The 13,021-nt window shown below is 42.9% G+C and overlaps 1 protein-coding gene across 1 annotated transcript in view; it reads left to right on the top strand.

Moving 5' to 3' along the window:
* Positions 1–13,021, top strand: part of AGO4 (argonaute RISC component 4) — a gene marked incomplete in the record, with an annotated part of 1,401,134 nt that overhangs the window by 697,938 nt on the left and 690,175 nt on the right. The window contains 1 exon segment of the mRNA XM_044059958.1: positions 4,558–4,686. Coding sequence (XP_043915893.1) covers positions 4,558–4,686 — 129 coding nt within the window.

Genomic DNA, 13,021 nt, shown 5'->3' with positions numbered 1-13,021 from the left:
CCCCTGTCTTGTAGGGCGACTGGTGTGCTTCCTGGTGTAAATTTCCTCTCTCCCATCCAATCGTTAATTTTCTGTTTGAAGAGGGCCAAAGAGGTGCTCTGCTCGATATGTATGGGCAGTCTATTCATCACCTCAGCCTGTAGTGTTTCCAAGTTATAGACCCTCATGGCAGTGGTACCATTTATTTTCATCCACCATGACAGGGTTTTCCTCAGGACTAATCCATCTTCATGTCTAGGGTGGTCACTGGTATTTCTCTGAATCAAGCCATTCATCTGCCTACATTCTTTCCCAACCCTCAGAACAAAGGCGAGAAGAATATTTAATTCTTTGGATTTGCACAGGCAGCTCCCACTTTTATGTTAACAGGATAAAATCTTTGAGAAAATCTGACAAGCTTTGTATTACATTTCTCTCTGGCTGTGAGGAGAAGCCAGCTTCTAAATAGACCATCTTTAAAAGCATCTCCCACTGCATCTTTCTTTTCTAGCCATCATATCAAAAAAAAAAAAAACAAACACTCCTGAAATGATTGTTATACTCCACAAGGGCCACAGCTACATCTGCTGCCTTTCTAAAGGGAGTCCCTACTGAGGATGTTTTGGAAGCAACCACCTGGTAATCTGTGCACGTATTCACAAACCACTACCACTTGGCATCCTTTTCTAAGTCTAGAACAGGATTTGCCACTGCCATCTTTCATGGCGTCCTCTCCTCCTTAATCTCCTTCCACCCTCTCTAAAGCTTTGGGAATCTTCCCAGAATTCAGAACTGCAGCAGTGAAACACAAAGACCATAATATAGTTGTGTACACTTAACATAAATGTAGCTGTTTGAGTGTATTCACTGTGGCAATAGTTTTCTCTCCCTCCTGCTCTCTTGGCTTACTACGTAGTCTACCATTGAACTAATCCAGCCACGTGACCCCCCTACCCCCATTTGGCTCCCCTGCTTTAAGGGTCGTCTTCCTTAGTTCCCTCCTGTTCACTTAGGGCTCCTTCTCCTAGTGGACAAAGAAATACTGAAATCATGACGCAGACTTGACTCCCTTTATACCAAGGTGTACTGATGTCTGTCAGCCTGGGGGACGGAAAGAGTTTTCTCTGGTAGTCAGGTCAGCCGAGTGCTTTCACGGCAGGAAATCCAACAAGCGGGCTTTTCCGCTTTGAGCAGTGGAGGCTCTGCTTTGCCATTTTTGATTGGCTTGTGTGCTGGTTTCCGAGCCCATTAAAACTTTCAAAGCATCTCTCAAGCAACTGGAAACTACACTTAACCAGTATCTATCAATCCCCACTTGTGCCGGTTAAGTGAGAGTTTACTGTAATAGTTTGGGATATCCTTGATGTGGTAACCCTTGACCAGCTCAAATACCAAACAATTCATCCTCTCCTCCAGGGGTGGCAGATGCCCAGTACTTTACATCAGGATGCCTGGCTATAAGTTTTGTTGGCCAGTACATTGATTTCAGTTCTTTCTTGCCTTCCGAACCAGAAGCATCTGGTTTATACAGTAGACCAGTCAGTCTGTGCCAGAGATTATCTCAAGCTGTTTGGGGAACCTTTTCTTGTTTAGATTGGACTGTGTAATCCATTTGTGTGGAAAGTAAATTCCACATCCATACTCTGTCCTTTTCTTGCCTGGGCCAGGAGCATGATATGCCAGATTTTACCCCCTGTGCTTATTTTAATAGCCAAACTGTTAAGCATAGGGCTGATTCATTAGCTGAACCCTTAAACAGTGAGAAGGAACATTAGGGGCATTCTTGCTATATGGTCTCCACCAGTTACACCAAGTTCGACCCCTGTCTTTAAAGTAAGGGAGAAGCATCCAAAGCATGTTAATGTAGCTGATGGCAATGTTTTGCTGTCTGACAAGTCCACCCAAACTTGTGTTTGTTGGAGGTGATGCTTTCGCAATCCCCTGCAGTGAAGGAGTGTATGGCTGAGGTCTCTAACAAAACCATTTGAGACAGGTGTGCCAGCAGCTCACTCTGTCCACACTTGGGGAGTCTGGTTGTTGGTTTTGTGTGGGGCTGCATTGCAGGCCTATCCAACTTGCCGAATCAGGTGTCTTCAGAGGTGGAACTCCCCTAGTTTAGAGGAGTTCTAGGTGGATTGAGGGCAGAGGGCAGACCATGGCTGCCCACCCACTGCCTGGCTACAGTACATCCTTCACCACAAGAAGACCCAAGCCCTAAGGCCAAGATTAAAAAGACTGCTTCTAGCTTACAGTAGCTTAGACTTTCTGGCTGCCAGCCCTACCAGCATGATCCACTTTGGCTGAGGATCTCCTGCAAATTTTGATATCTAAGCATCCGTTGCATACTTTTACCAAGCACTGCAGTTTGCCTGCTTTTACAAGACTATGGGTTGATGTGACATAGCTGTTTTTGTATGGCATTCTGATGTCTGCATACTTCCTTATACCCAGGTATCCTGACGTCAGAAGGGTGTCCCCTAACCCAGGTGGAGGGGATGAAGTCTCTGGTATTCGGGTTAGCCAAGGGCTACTACAGCAAGGCTATCCTATACTGTTACTGCAACAGTGAAGACAGTAATGTTTACATCTGTGAGTGGACATAGCCATACTCTGTGTGGTGGAGATGATTCTTAAGCATGAGCCTCCAAAATCTTAGTCTGATCTTTCCTCTCTCAGCTGTCATTACTTTTCCACCCCAAGCTATCTTATTCTACGTGGACAGTGAACTGCTACTTCGCTCAACTCCTGTCCTCTTCTCTTTATTAAAAATATTCAGCTTTTCATTAGTAGATTTTTACACGGTCTCTTCCACCGATAAAAATGTGCCTGACCTCTGCATGAAATTAGACTTGTGCAGAATAAAATCTGTTTCATTAAGTCTTGCACAGTTTCTTGTTTTTTTAATCTTCTGATTACTCTTCCCACACAGTAGAATCTCTCTTGATCTGTATGCACAAGTACCTCATTTTATGTGTACTTAACTATGGTTATTGTTGAACCAGTGCATACTTGGATGCATAGTTTACCACTGTTGCTCTTTGTTTTAATTTTATATTCCGAAGAGATTCCCAAGCTTTTTCAAAATGTTCCACAATACAAAAACATATTTTGTGGATTTTTCAATGATCACTGTTCAGTGTAATGTAGGTCAAATTCTGAGGCCACCTGAGGTCTTGAGTTTGCTAAGAAATATTCCATAGTCATGTGCTCAGTCTTTTAACTGTATCTACTAACCTCTTGAAGTTCCAAGGTCTCGAGTACAAAATATGTACAAATAACACTAACTTCTTTTCCTGTTATCTTTGAATTTGTGAAACCTTTATTTTCTCTGCTGATGACTAATTATAAAGCAGATAACATGGAAGACAGAAGACTTAACTTCCAGGTTCATGTTTCTGTTCAATTTAGCAGTACCAGTGTTTTCTTGCACACTGCTTCTCTCTGTTGTTGACCATATCTATCAATTTTGGCCTCATCTTTGCCATTTTGTTAGCTACTGTAGATATAATCATGGTTTAAAGCCATAGTGGATCTACAGAGCTGCCTTAGCTTTCTTCCAAGATGATTGGGCTCCCTTTTCCTTTAAAACATTATCTAACAAAGCCTTCAGGTCTTTCACTTTCTTCACTCATAACTTCCAGATTTTCACAGGAGTAAGTTTCCACTCGAAAACTGTACTTTGAGACTTGCCTGTTAGTTGACTATACAATATTTTTATTTTATTTCCCGTCTTTGCCATTTGTTGCGCTTCATCTTCCGCTGATTTTGGCATCACCAAGTCTCCCATTAATATTTAGATTTGTGGTTTATCTTTGTTTTCCCAGTTCGTCTGCATAAAGAGACTAGACTTCCAGGAGCCTTCATTTGTGTGGTGGCTAGGCAAGTATCCCTACCCCTTTCCACTCTTGTGCTGATATGCTGTTAAACTAGGTGTGTTATTAGGAGTGGCATGAGAATGGGCCCATCCCTGGACATTAGCCCAACTACCCCTCTTGCACACCAAGCCTGGCAGTCATTCTTGCTAGAGTTCTGGCTTGTGCAGGGGCTTAATGAGATCTCTGCTCAACCTGCTCTTCATCTCTCCAGACTAGACATGCCCATCCTGCATGACTACACTATCAAATGCCCAAGCCATTAATTAATTCCCTTTCTTGTAGCTTTGTGCATCAGATTGGAGGTGAGTATCGCCTCGCCTATAGTTTCATGACTTTGCCTAGCAGCTCCACATATGGGCTAGAGGATATATTTTTTAATGATTTCTATGATAGTCCAATTGTTCTTGTATCCTAGAGTTAAATTACTTTTACCAGTTGTGTACATGGTAAGTGGAAATATACCCAAGTTCGATCGGAAAATGGTTTGAGACATTTATTTGCACTAGGGATGCATTTGAAGTACACTTCATAGTCTTCACCTGCTACAGATTAATCGGTTTTCACTGAACTCTAATTAGGCATCTCCTGATAAATGTTATCTTTCTTTCTGAATTTAAATTCTTTAATTGTAGCCTTGCAGTACTCTTGACTGAATCTGTTTTCAGAATTGTTTTGTTTTATCAACTTTGTTTTTTCTTAACAGGTGAAAAGCAACAGCATGGTTGGTGGACCTGATCCCTACCTTAAAGAATTTGGGATAGTTGTCCATAATGAAATGACAGAAGTAACAGGAAGAGTTCTGCCTGCACCAATGTTACAGTATGGAGGAAGGGTAAGTAGGCTGCACTTGTATTAATATGGTAAGGTGATGATGAGTTTAACTGTAAGCTGTGCTACTGAAAAAATGTAGCATGGCCAGCTTTCTGGCATAAAGTTGTAAAATCCTAACTTTCTGTAACATGTGTGGGTGTTAAAGGAGATAGCCAGGGAAAGTAGGATTGAGCAGATGTTCTTCGTGTTTCACTGTTGCAGTCATCACACTTGGGTTATCTGCCTGCAGGTAGCCGTCAGTCGGCCCGAATACTAGAGACTTAGTATTTCTGTGTTGGATGCTGTCTCTTCTTCCTTGACATCAGGTCGTCAGGGGTATAAAAACAGGCAGCTGACGCCATTACAATAGTCTTTCTTGCTGAGGAGGAGCCTGAAGCAGTTTGCAAGTGCCGGTCGGCCACTACCTGAATTTTTCATTTTCAAGTTGAATAATCCTGAAGCCTTCTAAAGCTAAGTACCCCGTTGTGGATCCTTTTTTCTTGCTCTGACTGATGTTAGAAAAAGTTAACAGTTGTCTTGCCTGTGGAAAGCAAATACCTCAGATTTTCATGCTTACTGCGTCACCTGTTTAGGCCCAGACCACAACGTTTTCTCTGTCAGTTTTGTGCCTTAACTCCCGAACCATTAGTTGGGCTCTGTCGCTAAATTCTTTCGCTCTCTATCTCCATATTCTGAAATGGCTTCGGTAAGCTATCCAGCTACCGATCTTCTGAAAATATTTAAGAGTAAAGACAGACTGCATAGGTCCAAAATTGGCGATAACTTTTCCGGTAAGCTAGTTGCCAGTCTGCTGTTACTCAGTGAGGTGCATTTGCAGCCCCTGATGCCCACTTCAGTGGATTCGCAGGCCTCTGCTGAGACCCATTTGAAGTCTGGTATGCTGAGAGATGCTTCTTCGTCTATGGAACCAGCGGATGTCTCTACCTTGGATGGGTCTGGAGCCGCTGCGCAGGCACCGGCTTTTGAGGCAGTTTTTCACTTTACCGATGTTTGAAACAAACTGACGACTTAATTTTTAATGAAAACTTCCGAGTTTCTTAGGCCCAGAGTCCGCACTACACCTAGAAAACAGACGACCAGAGGGCATGCTCAGGCACCCATGCCACAAAAACAAATGCTTAGAATGGCTGAAGACCTTATTACGCTGATTAGGGGAAGCCAGCCTTCCCCTGCAAAGAGACAAAGAATCCAAACCCCTTCAGGTTCTACAGACCAGGGGTCCAATGACTCTGACCTTTCTGGTTATGAAGACATGCCCATATCAGCCTATGAGGATTCAGATGCAGAGGAATCCATTCCTTCTGCCTCCCCTTGAGAGGATTTTTCTTTTTTGGTGCTTTGAGAGCATTTCCACTGGTAATACCAGGACTATCCTCAGTCCAAAAAGACTCAGATTTTTAGAGTTGCCTCAGCACAGGCCTTCAGCTATACCCCCTGTCCTGGATGTTGTAGATGATGTTTTCATGGAATCCAGTCTTACTCCAGGCACTACCTCCTGCCCCTAGGAAACCAGATGGGTACTACAGAGTACCCGATACAAGTTTCTTTTCAGGAATCCTACTGCTGACCCAGAGATCATTTCCTGGGGCATAAAGGTATTAAGGCTACTACAGCCAAAAATCCAACCCCTTTGGACAGGGATTCCAGGGCTTTGGACAGATTGGGTAAGAAGGTATATACCACTGCAGCTCTTGCTATCAGGGCATTGAATTGCCAGTTTCAAATGCTAAAATACCAGCAACATGTTATGGAACTTATTAAACAAAAAGGGGTAACTTAGAAAATAAAGAATTGCAGGAGCTTATGCACACTGCAAACCAAGCCAGTAAGCATACTTTGCAGTGTGGCTTTGCCCTGGAAGCATCTTGCAGGGCAGCAGTCACTGGCTCTGTACTGAGAAGACATGCCTGGCTGAAGGAGCAGACCTTGCCAGATCATGTAATATCTAAATTACTAGATGCTCCTTTGAATAAGACTGTTTGACACCAAAGCTGGAGGTTCTTAAAAAGATGGAAGAAAAAGCTAAATGTAGGCAGACTGTTAAAGAATTCCTACAAGTACAACCCCCTAGGTTTAGTAGGCATTGCCTTTCAAAACACTGGTCCATTCCTGCCTCCTCCAGGCCTTCCCAAGCAAGACCCAGAGGAAATGGACCACCCTGACTACAATTTCAAGTTATGCAGAGATCTAAGCAATGGAGTGCCCCCACCCCTAAAGCAGGGAGTGGTAAGCCACCTCCTTATGGAAAAAAAATGGGTGGCTTCACTCTTTTTTTCCCAGCTCCACCCAGTTGCTTGTGCCCCTAGGGGAAAACTTGCCCTTCATGCAAAAAACTGGCCATCCATCACTCAAGACCGATGGGTCCTCAACATTGTATCCCAGGGATATAAATTTTATTTCCATTCACTGCCAACCTCAAACAGGTTTCCAGACCTTTCTTCAAACCAGTGGGCAGAGGCTCAAAGCCAAGTACTTTCCCTGCTCAATATCAGAGCTATTCAGCCTGTTCCAGTAGAACAGAGTCAAGGATTCTAGTCCAGACTCTTCCTGGTACCCAGGGAAAGAGGGCTCTTGGCCCCCAATCCTGGATCTTTCAATTGTCAACATCTTCCTGTTGGTACCAAAATTCAGGATGCTTACCCTGTAACAGTTTCTCCGTATGTTAGGCAAGGATGCTTGGTTAGTCACCCTATGTTAGGCAAGGATGCTTGGTTAGTCACCCTAGACTTAAAAGAAGCCTAACTGCACATCCCCATAAGGGAGTCATGCAGGAAGTATCTACGTTTCAGGACAGGGTCTATGCATCATCAGTTCTATGCACTTCCCTTTGGCTTATCTACTGCCCCCAAGGTATTCACAAAATGCCTGGCTCCAGCTGTTGCATACTGCTGGCAGAGAAATATCCAAATTTACCCACACTTGGACTGCCTGATTCAGGCGGACAGTCAGGGATTGCGATTTCAGCACCTATCATTTGTAAAAAGCCTTCTCACGTCATTGGGGTACACCATCAGCGAAAATAAATCACATTTGGTACCCAGTTAAAAGGTTGTATTCCTGGGAGCAAGCTTGGACACAACTTCCCAGATGGCATTCCACGCTTCAGAAAAATGCGTCTATCAGACAGACTACTTCAAACAAATGGCCACCAGGACCCAGCTAATCTGCAAGAAAAATACTGCAAGCCCTAGGGTTCATGGCCTCAGGTATACTGCTAATTCCATATGCAAGACTGCATATGAGGAAACTTCAGTGGTACTTAAGTCTTTGGTGCCAACATTCTCAGGACCTGGACACGGTCATTCCTATCATACGTTGTCTAAGGACAGAGTTCTTTGGTGGGCAGAAGCATGCAACCACAACAAGGGCCTGCCTTTTACTCAACCCCACGCCACCCAGACCCTGACCACAGACCAATCAGACTATGCATGGGGAGCTCACATGGCTGGCAAATGTATTTAGGGCCACTGCAGCCCAAGTCAAATTCATCTGCACATCAACCAAAAAGATGCTAGCTGTACAGAATGCCCTGACCGCTTTCAACCTACTCCTGCCAGGACAGATACTGATAAAAACAGACACCACCACAGTCATATGGTACATCAAAAAGCAAGGGAGAACCCATTCTTATCCACTCTGCAGCTTTGCCATGGCTGTTTGGAACACTGCCTTGGACAGCCAAGTCCATCTACAAGCTCAATTCCTGCCAGGCAAACAAAACTCACTGGCAGATGTGAGCAGAAATCTCCTAGACCCACACGAGTGGAAATTGGAGCCCAGCACCTTCAACCTTCTTACTCAGAAATGGGGGGGGCCCAGAGGTGGATTTCTTTGCCTCCCCCTACAGCCACCAACTAAGCAAATTCTGCACCAGGAACCCTCACAGCAGGGCCTGGAAAGAGAATGCCTTATCCTTTCAATGGGAAAACCTCTCAATTTATGCCTTTCCCCCTCTGCTCCTTTTAAGAGTATTACTCAAGCTAAAACAAGACAGGCTAAGGACAATTTTGATTGCCCCAGACTGGTCACGCCAGCACTGGTACCCACTCCTGCGCAGCCTGACAACGGTGCCACCCTGGCACCTACACCAGACCCCAACCCTGCTTTCTCAGTAGGAGGGACAAACCCTAAATCTTGCAGCCTGGCTTATTCCTTAAGTACTACACCAGCAACCCTAAGCAAACAGGTGCTGGACGTCATCCTTGAAGCCAGAAGGCCCAGTACTAGGAAATCCTGTGCTGAAAAGTGGAAAATGTATTCTTGGATTCAGTCTAAAGGAAAGAACACAGCACTGCCCTCTTTACCGCTAATCCTGGATTACCTAGCAGAACTACTCCACAGAGGTCAATCCTTCTCCATTAAGATCCATGCCTCAGCCATCATGCCTCATTACAATACTGAGCCACCTCTATTCTCTCACCCTCTCATCAAACAGTTCCTGAGAGGGGCAAACAATTTAAGGCCACCATGGAGAGCACCCACCCCTGCTTGAGACCTTAACTTCGTACTTGAAAAGCTCATGCTTCCCCCATTTGAACCTGCTGCTTCAGCAGAGTTAATATTCCTCTCTTGGAAAACAGCCTTGCTTCTAGCCATCACTTCAGCTAGAAGAGTGTCTGAGTTACAAGCACTGATGGGTGTGGAACCCTTCATTATTTTCTATGCTGACAGGGTTTCCCTCGGGACCTAACCCTTCCTTTATGCCTGAAGTGGTGTCCAGTGTGGCTCTCAACCAATCCATCCATTTGCCAAATTCCCTAATCCTCAAAATAAAGGGGAAAGGATACTGCACTCTTTGGACATGCACAGACAGCTCAGATTGTACCTTGGGTAGGACTAAGCCTTTCAGAAAATCTGACCAGTTGCTAGTCACCTTTGCAGCAGGGGCAGAGGTCAAGGCCATTTCAAAACTAACCATTTCCAAATGGATAGCACACTGCATCCATTTCTGCTACAAGCACCATGGAAAACCAACCGCTTCGGGGGTCAAAATAGATTCCACTAGGGCTACATTTACCTCTACAGCTTTTCTCAGGGGAGTCCCTACCAGGGACATCTTGGAAGCTGCTACCTGGAGTTCTGTACACACCTTCACCATGCATTACCACCTGCCTAGCTTTTCCAAATCCAGGGCAGTTTTTGCTACAGCAGTCTTGCAAGGCTTACAAGCCAGCCCCAACTCTTCTTGATTGCCTCCACCCTTCCTCATCTTTGGGAATCAACCCAAGTGTGATGACTGCAACACTGAAACACGAACATAGTACAGTTGTGTACATGTAACATAAATGTAGATGTTTGCATGTATTCTGTTGCAGTCCTGGATTCCCTCCCTCCAGCCACCTGGTTTTCTCTCGCTCTCTCCTCTCTGTGGCTATTCCTACTGGTATTGGTATTTACTTTTTACTGGTGGTGTTTTCCCCACTATATCCTATTTGGGGGCTCCTGACATTTGGGGCAAGAAAAACTGATGTAATGGCGTCTGGTTCCTGTTTTTATACCCCTGACGTCAAGGAAGAAGCGACAGCATCCGACGCAGAAATACTAAGTCTCTGGTATTCGGGCTGACTGAAGGCTACCTGCAGGCAGATAACCCAAGTGTGATGACTGCAACAGTGAATACAGTCTAACATCTACATTTATGGTAATCTACACAGCTGTACTTTGTCTGCCAACCTCTCCCATAGGAGATGGGTGACAAGTGCTGCCTTATGGGAAAAAAGTCAGCATTCCAGAACAGCACTAGACTTTCAAGGCATTGTGTAGGCAATGTAACTGAACAAGAGTATGGATGCACACATTGACGCCTAACTTGGCAGTATCCTGGTGAGGGGAAAGTGTTAATAATGAATAAGCCTAAGCCTGCCAGGTCCTTGGTTTAGAGGATAAAGCCCTGACTTGCATTAAAAGCAGCCTGAGTTCGGAATAGTGGCTGTGTTCATCTTTGAGCTGAGGAGAGGATAGGAGTCATTATATGTTGCTGCTACACCTTTCTTGGGGATGGCTTTGGGTCACCACATGGGTAACAGCTAGCAGGAGAATTAGGTGTTTACCTGTGGAGTGGAAGCTTATGATGCTATATACAAACTGCACAGTAAGCGGAAGGGAATGCACTTTGCTGAGACGCACCTTCCACCTGAGGGCAGCATGTGGCAGGAATCAGAAGAGCTACTGTAGGGGAGGAGGGTGCTCCACTGGGGAAGAGGGTAGAATGCAGGCTGGCCCTACTTCTCTTACCTGTCACCACAGAGTGGACGAGTTGATTGGAGATTCTCAGGCAGGAACAAGTGGACCGTAGGGTTATTGCCTTGCATTTGAACTCCCATCTGCTAAGGAAAAAAATAGGCTGAGTGCAGTAAGTGATTGCTGCCAGTGTTGCCCCATTTCCTCCCAGACATTGCATTTTATAGGCTAAGTTTTGCTTGGGAAGTAAGGTGTTATGGTGAGCTAAATGGGAGCACCAAAGAAGTCATTAGAGGGTTGTGGGCTTTATGGTCTGGCTTGAGGGGATAGGAAAATGTTTTTTTTATTGTATACACAGTGCAATGAAAAAGTATTTGCCCCCCTTCCTGATTTCTTATTTTTTTGCATGTTTGTCACACTTAAATGTTTCAGATCGTCAAACAAATTTAAATATTAGACAAATATCAGACAAATAATCAGAATAAAAACTTCAAGGATACACCACGAGAAGTGAGGATAAAATTCTGGCTTTTATTCCCAACGACACATAAAACAAGATGAAAAGGATAAGCGCTTTCGCGTGCACTGTGCACGCTTCATCAGATCTAGTTAAACAACAATAAAACATTTCTTGTATAGCAAGTGACAACCAATAAAAAACAAGCATCAATTCAAATAATTTAATTGAATTGGACTAAATTAAATTAATAGTTGCCTCATCAATTTGCAGGTGATACTGCTCATGTTGTAAGGTTGTATATAATGTTGCACAACCTAGTGCATCTACATTTTGCTATTTCAGCTAAGAAACTAGGTTAATACATGTTTGTTTTATCCATTCACTCTATGGCGGCCAGCACAGAAACAGTCTAAATGCACAATTCATACGAACCACTAGCTGTTAATATAGTAAGGTTCTTCATAAAAGAGAATGTAACTTTAGGAATTCAAAATCCCAAAGAAACTGTCTAAAAGTACTTCTCCACTTTAACTAATGTCAATTTAGGCTGCTTATCTGAACTAACGTTAGTTTCACGCTGGAGGCATCACGTTGATTCACATTACATCAATGCATAAGAAGCCAAAAAGAAATAAACCGTGACAGTATAAAGATGAAAACAAAGGAAGTCATAATTACTAGCAGCTAGTCACTTGTATTGTTTTCTAAGGATGGCTGACCGATATATGTTACTACATAAAGTTATCGTGAATCTAAAAATGTGTTCATTATGCTTCTAAATGTGCAAACACAAACATAGTAAATAATTAAAGAATATATTTCTAAAAACTATCTATAATATGTATAATACAATATCAAATGTTATGTAATCTGAATAGCAAATAAAAATAATCATTAAGTATCACTTGTAAATAAAATCATCCACTGGTTTCAAAATAGTGATAAAACCATATGTAACTAGTAGAAATATAACATAAAAATGTATAAATATATAAAAATACAAATGTACAGGATATATGAAATTAGTATAATCTCAGTATAAATAAATATACATATATATGATGTCTGATGACCTATTCATGAAATTTATAAAATTTATTTAATTATAAGTCGCTGGTCTCACTAATTAATGGTATATCTTGTTAGTCCAACGTATATCAATGTAATAATTCAACTCTTACCATGGAAAATTTAATATTAAATTAAATTAATTTAATTAACTATGTACATAAGTACTAATGTTAAGGGCAAGAGTGCATGATAATACTTGTGTAACAAGTACCAGCAGAAACTCCAATACAGTAAAGCATAACATATCAGCTCATGGTATCATAGTTTTCATAGGTTAGTACTAGGCTAACTGCCCTGGTGAGCCATTTTAAGCCTAGCCCCTAGCCAATTATCCCAGAGATTCAACTGTGTACTTTGTTTGCAAGTCAAACACCTTAACCATTAGGCCACCCTCCCAACCGCAATGCAATTCCAAAAATATGTGAAATAAGGGAACATGAGGATATACAGTACATGTGTCCAAATGTAAATATCAATTTCTATGATTGTAAATGGAGAACTAATGATATATTGCCCATCGTGAGGCTAATATTTGTAAGTCTTATCTCAAAGACGAGGGGAAGAAATGTCTTTTTTAATTGGCCCTACTTCTCTTACCTGTCACCACAGAGTGGATGAGTTGATT

The sequence above is a fragment of the Protopterus annectens genome, chromosome 1.part2 (assembly GCF_019279795.1).
Source record: "Protopterus annectens isolate FY-2018-M chromosome 1.part2, PAN1.0, whole genome shotgun sequence".
Lineage (NCBI taxonomy): Eukaryota > Metazoa > Chordata > Ceratodontiformes > Protopteridae > Protopterus > Protopterus annectens.
This window is presented reverse-complemented; position numbering and strand designations above follow the sequence as displayed.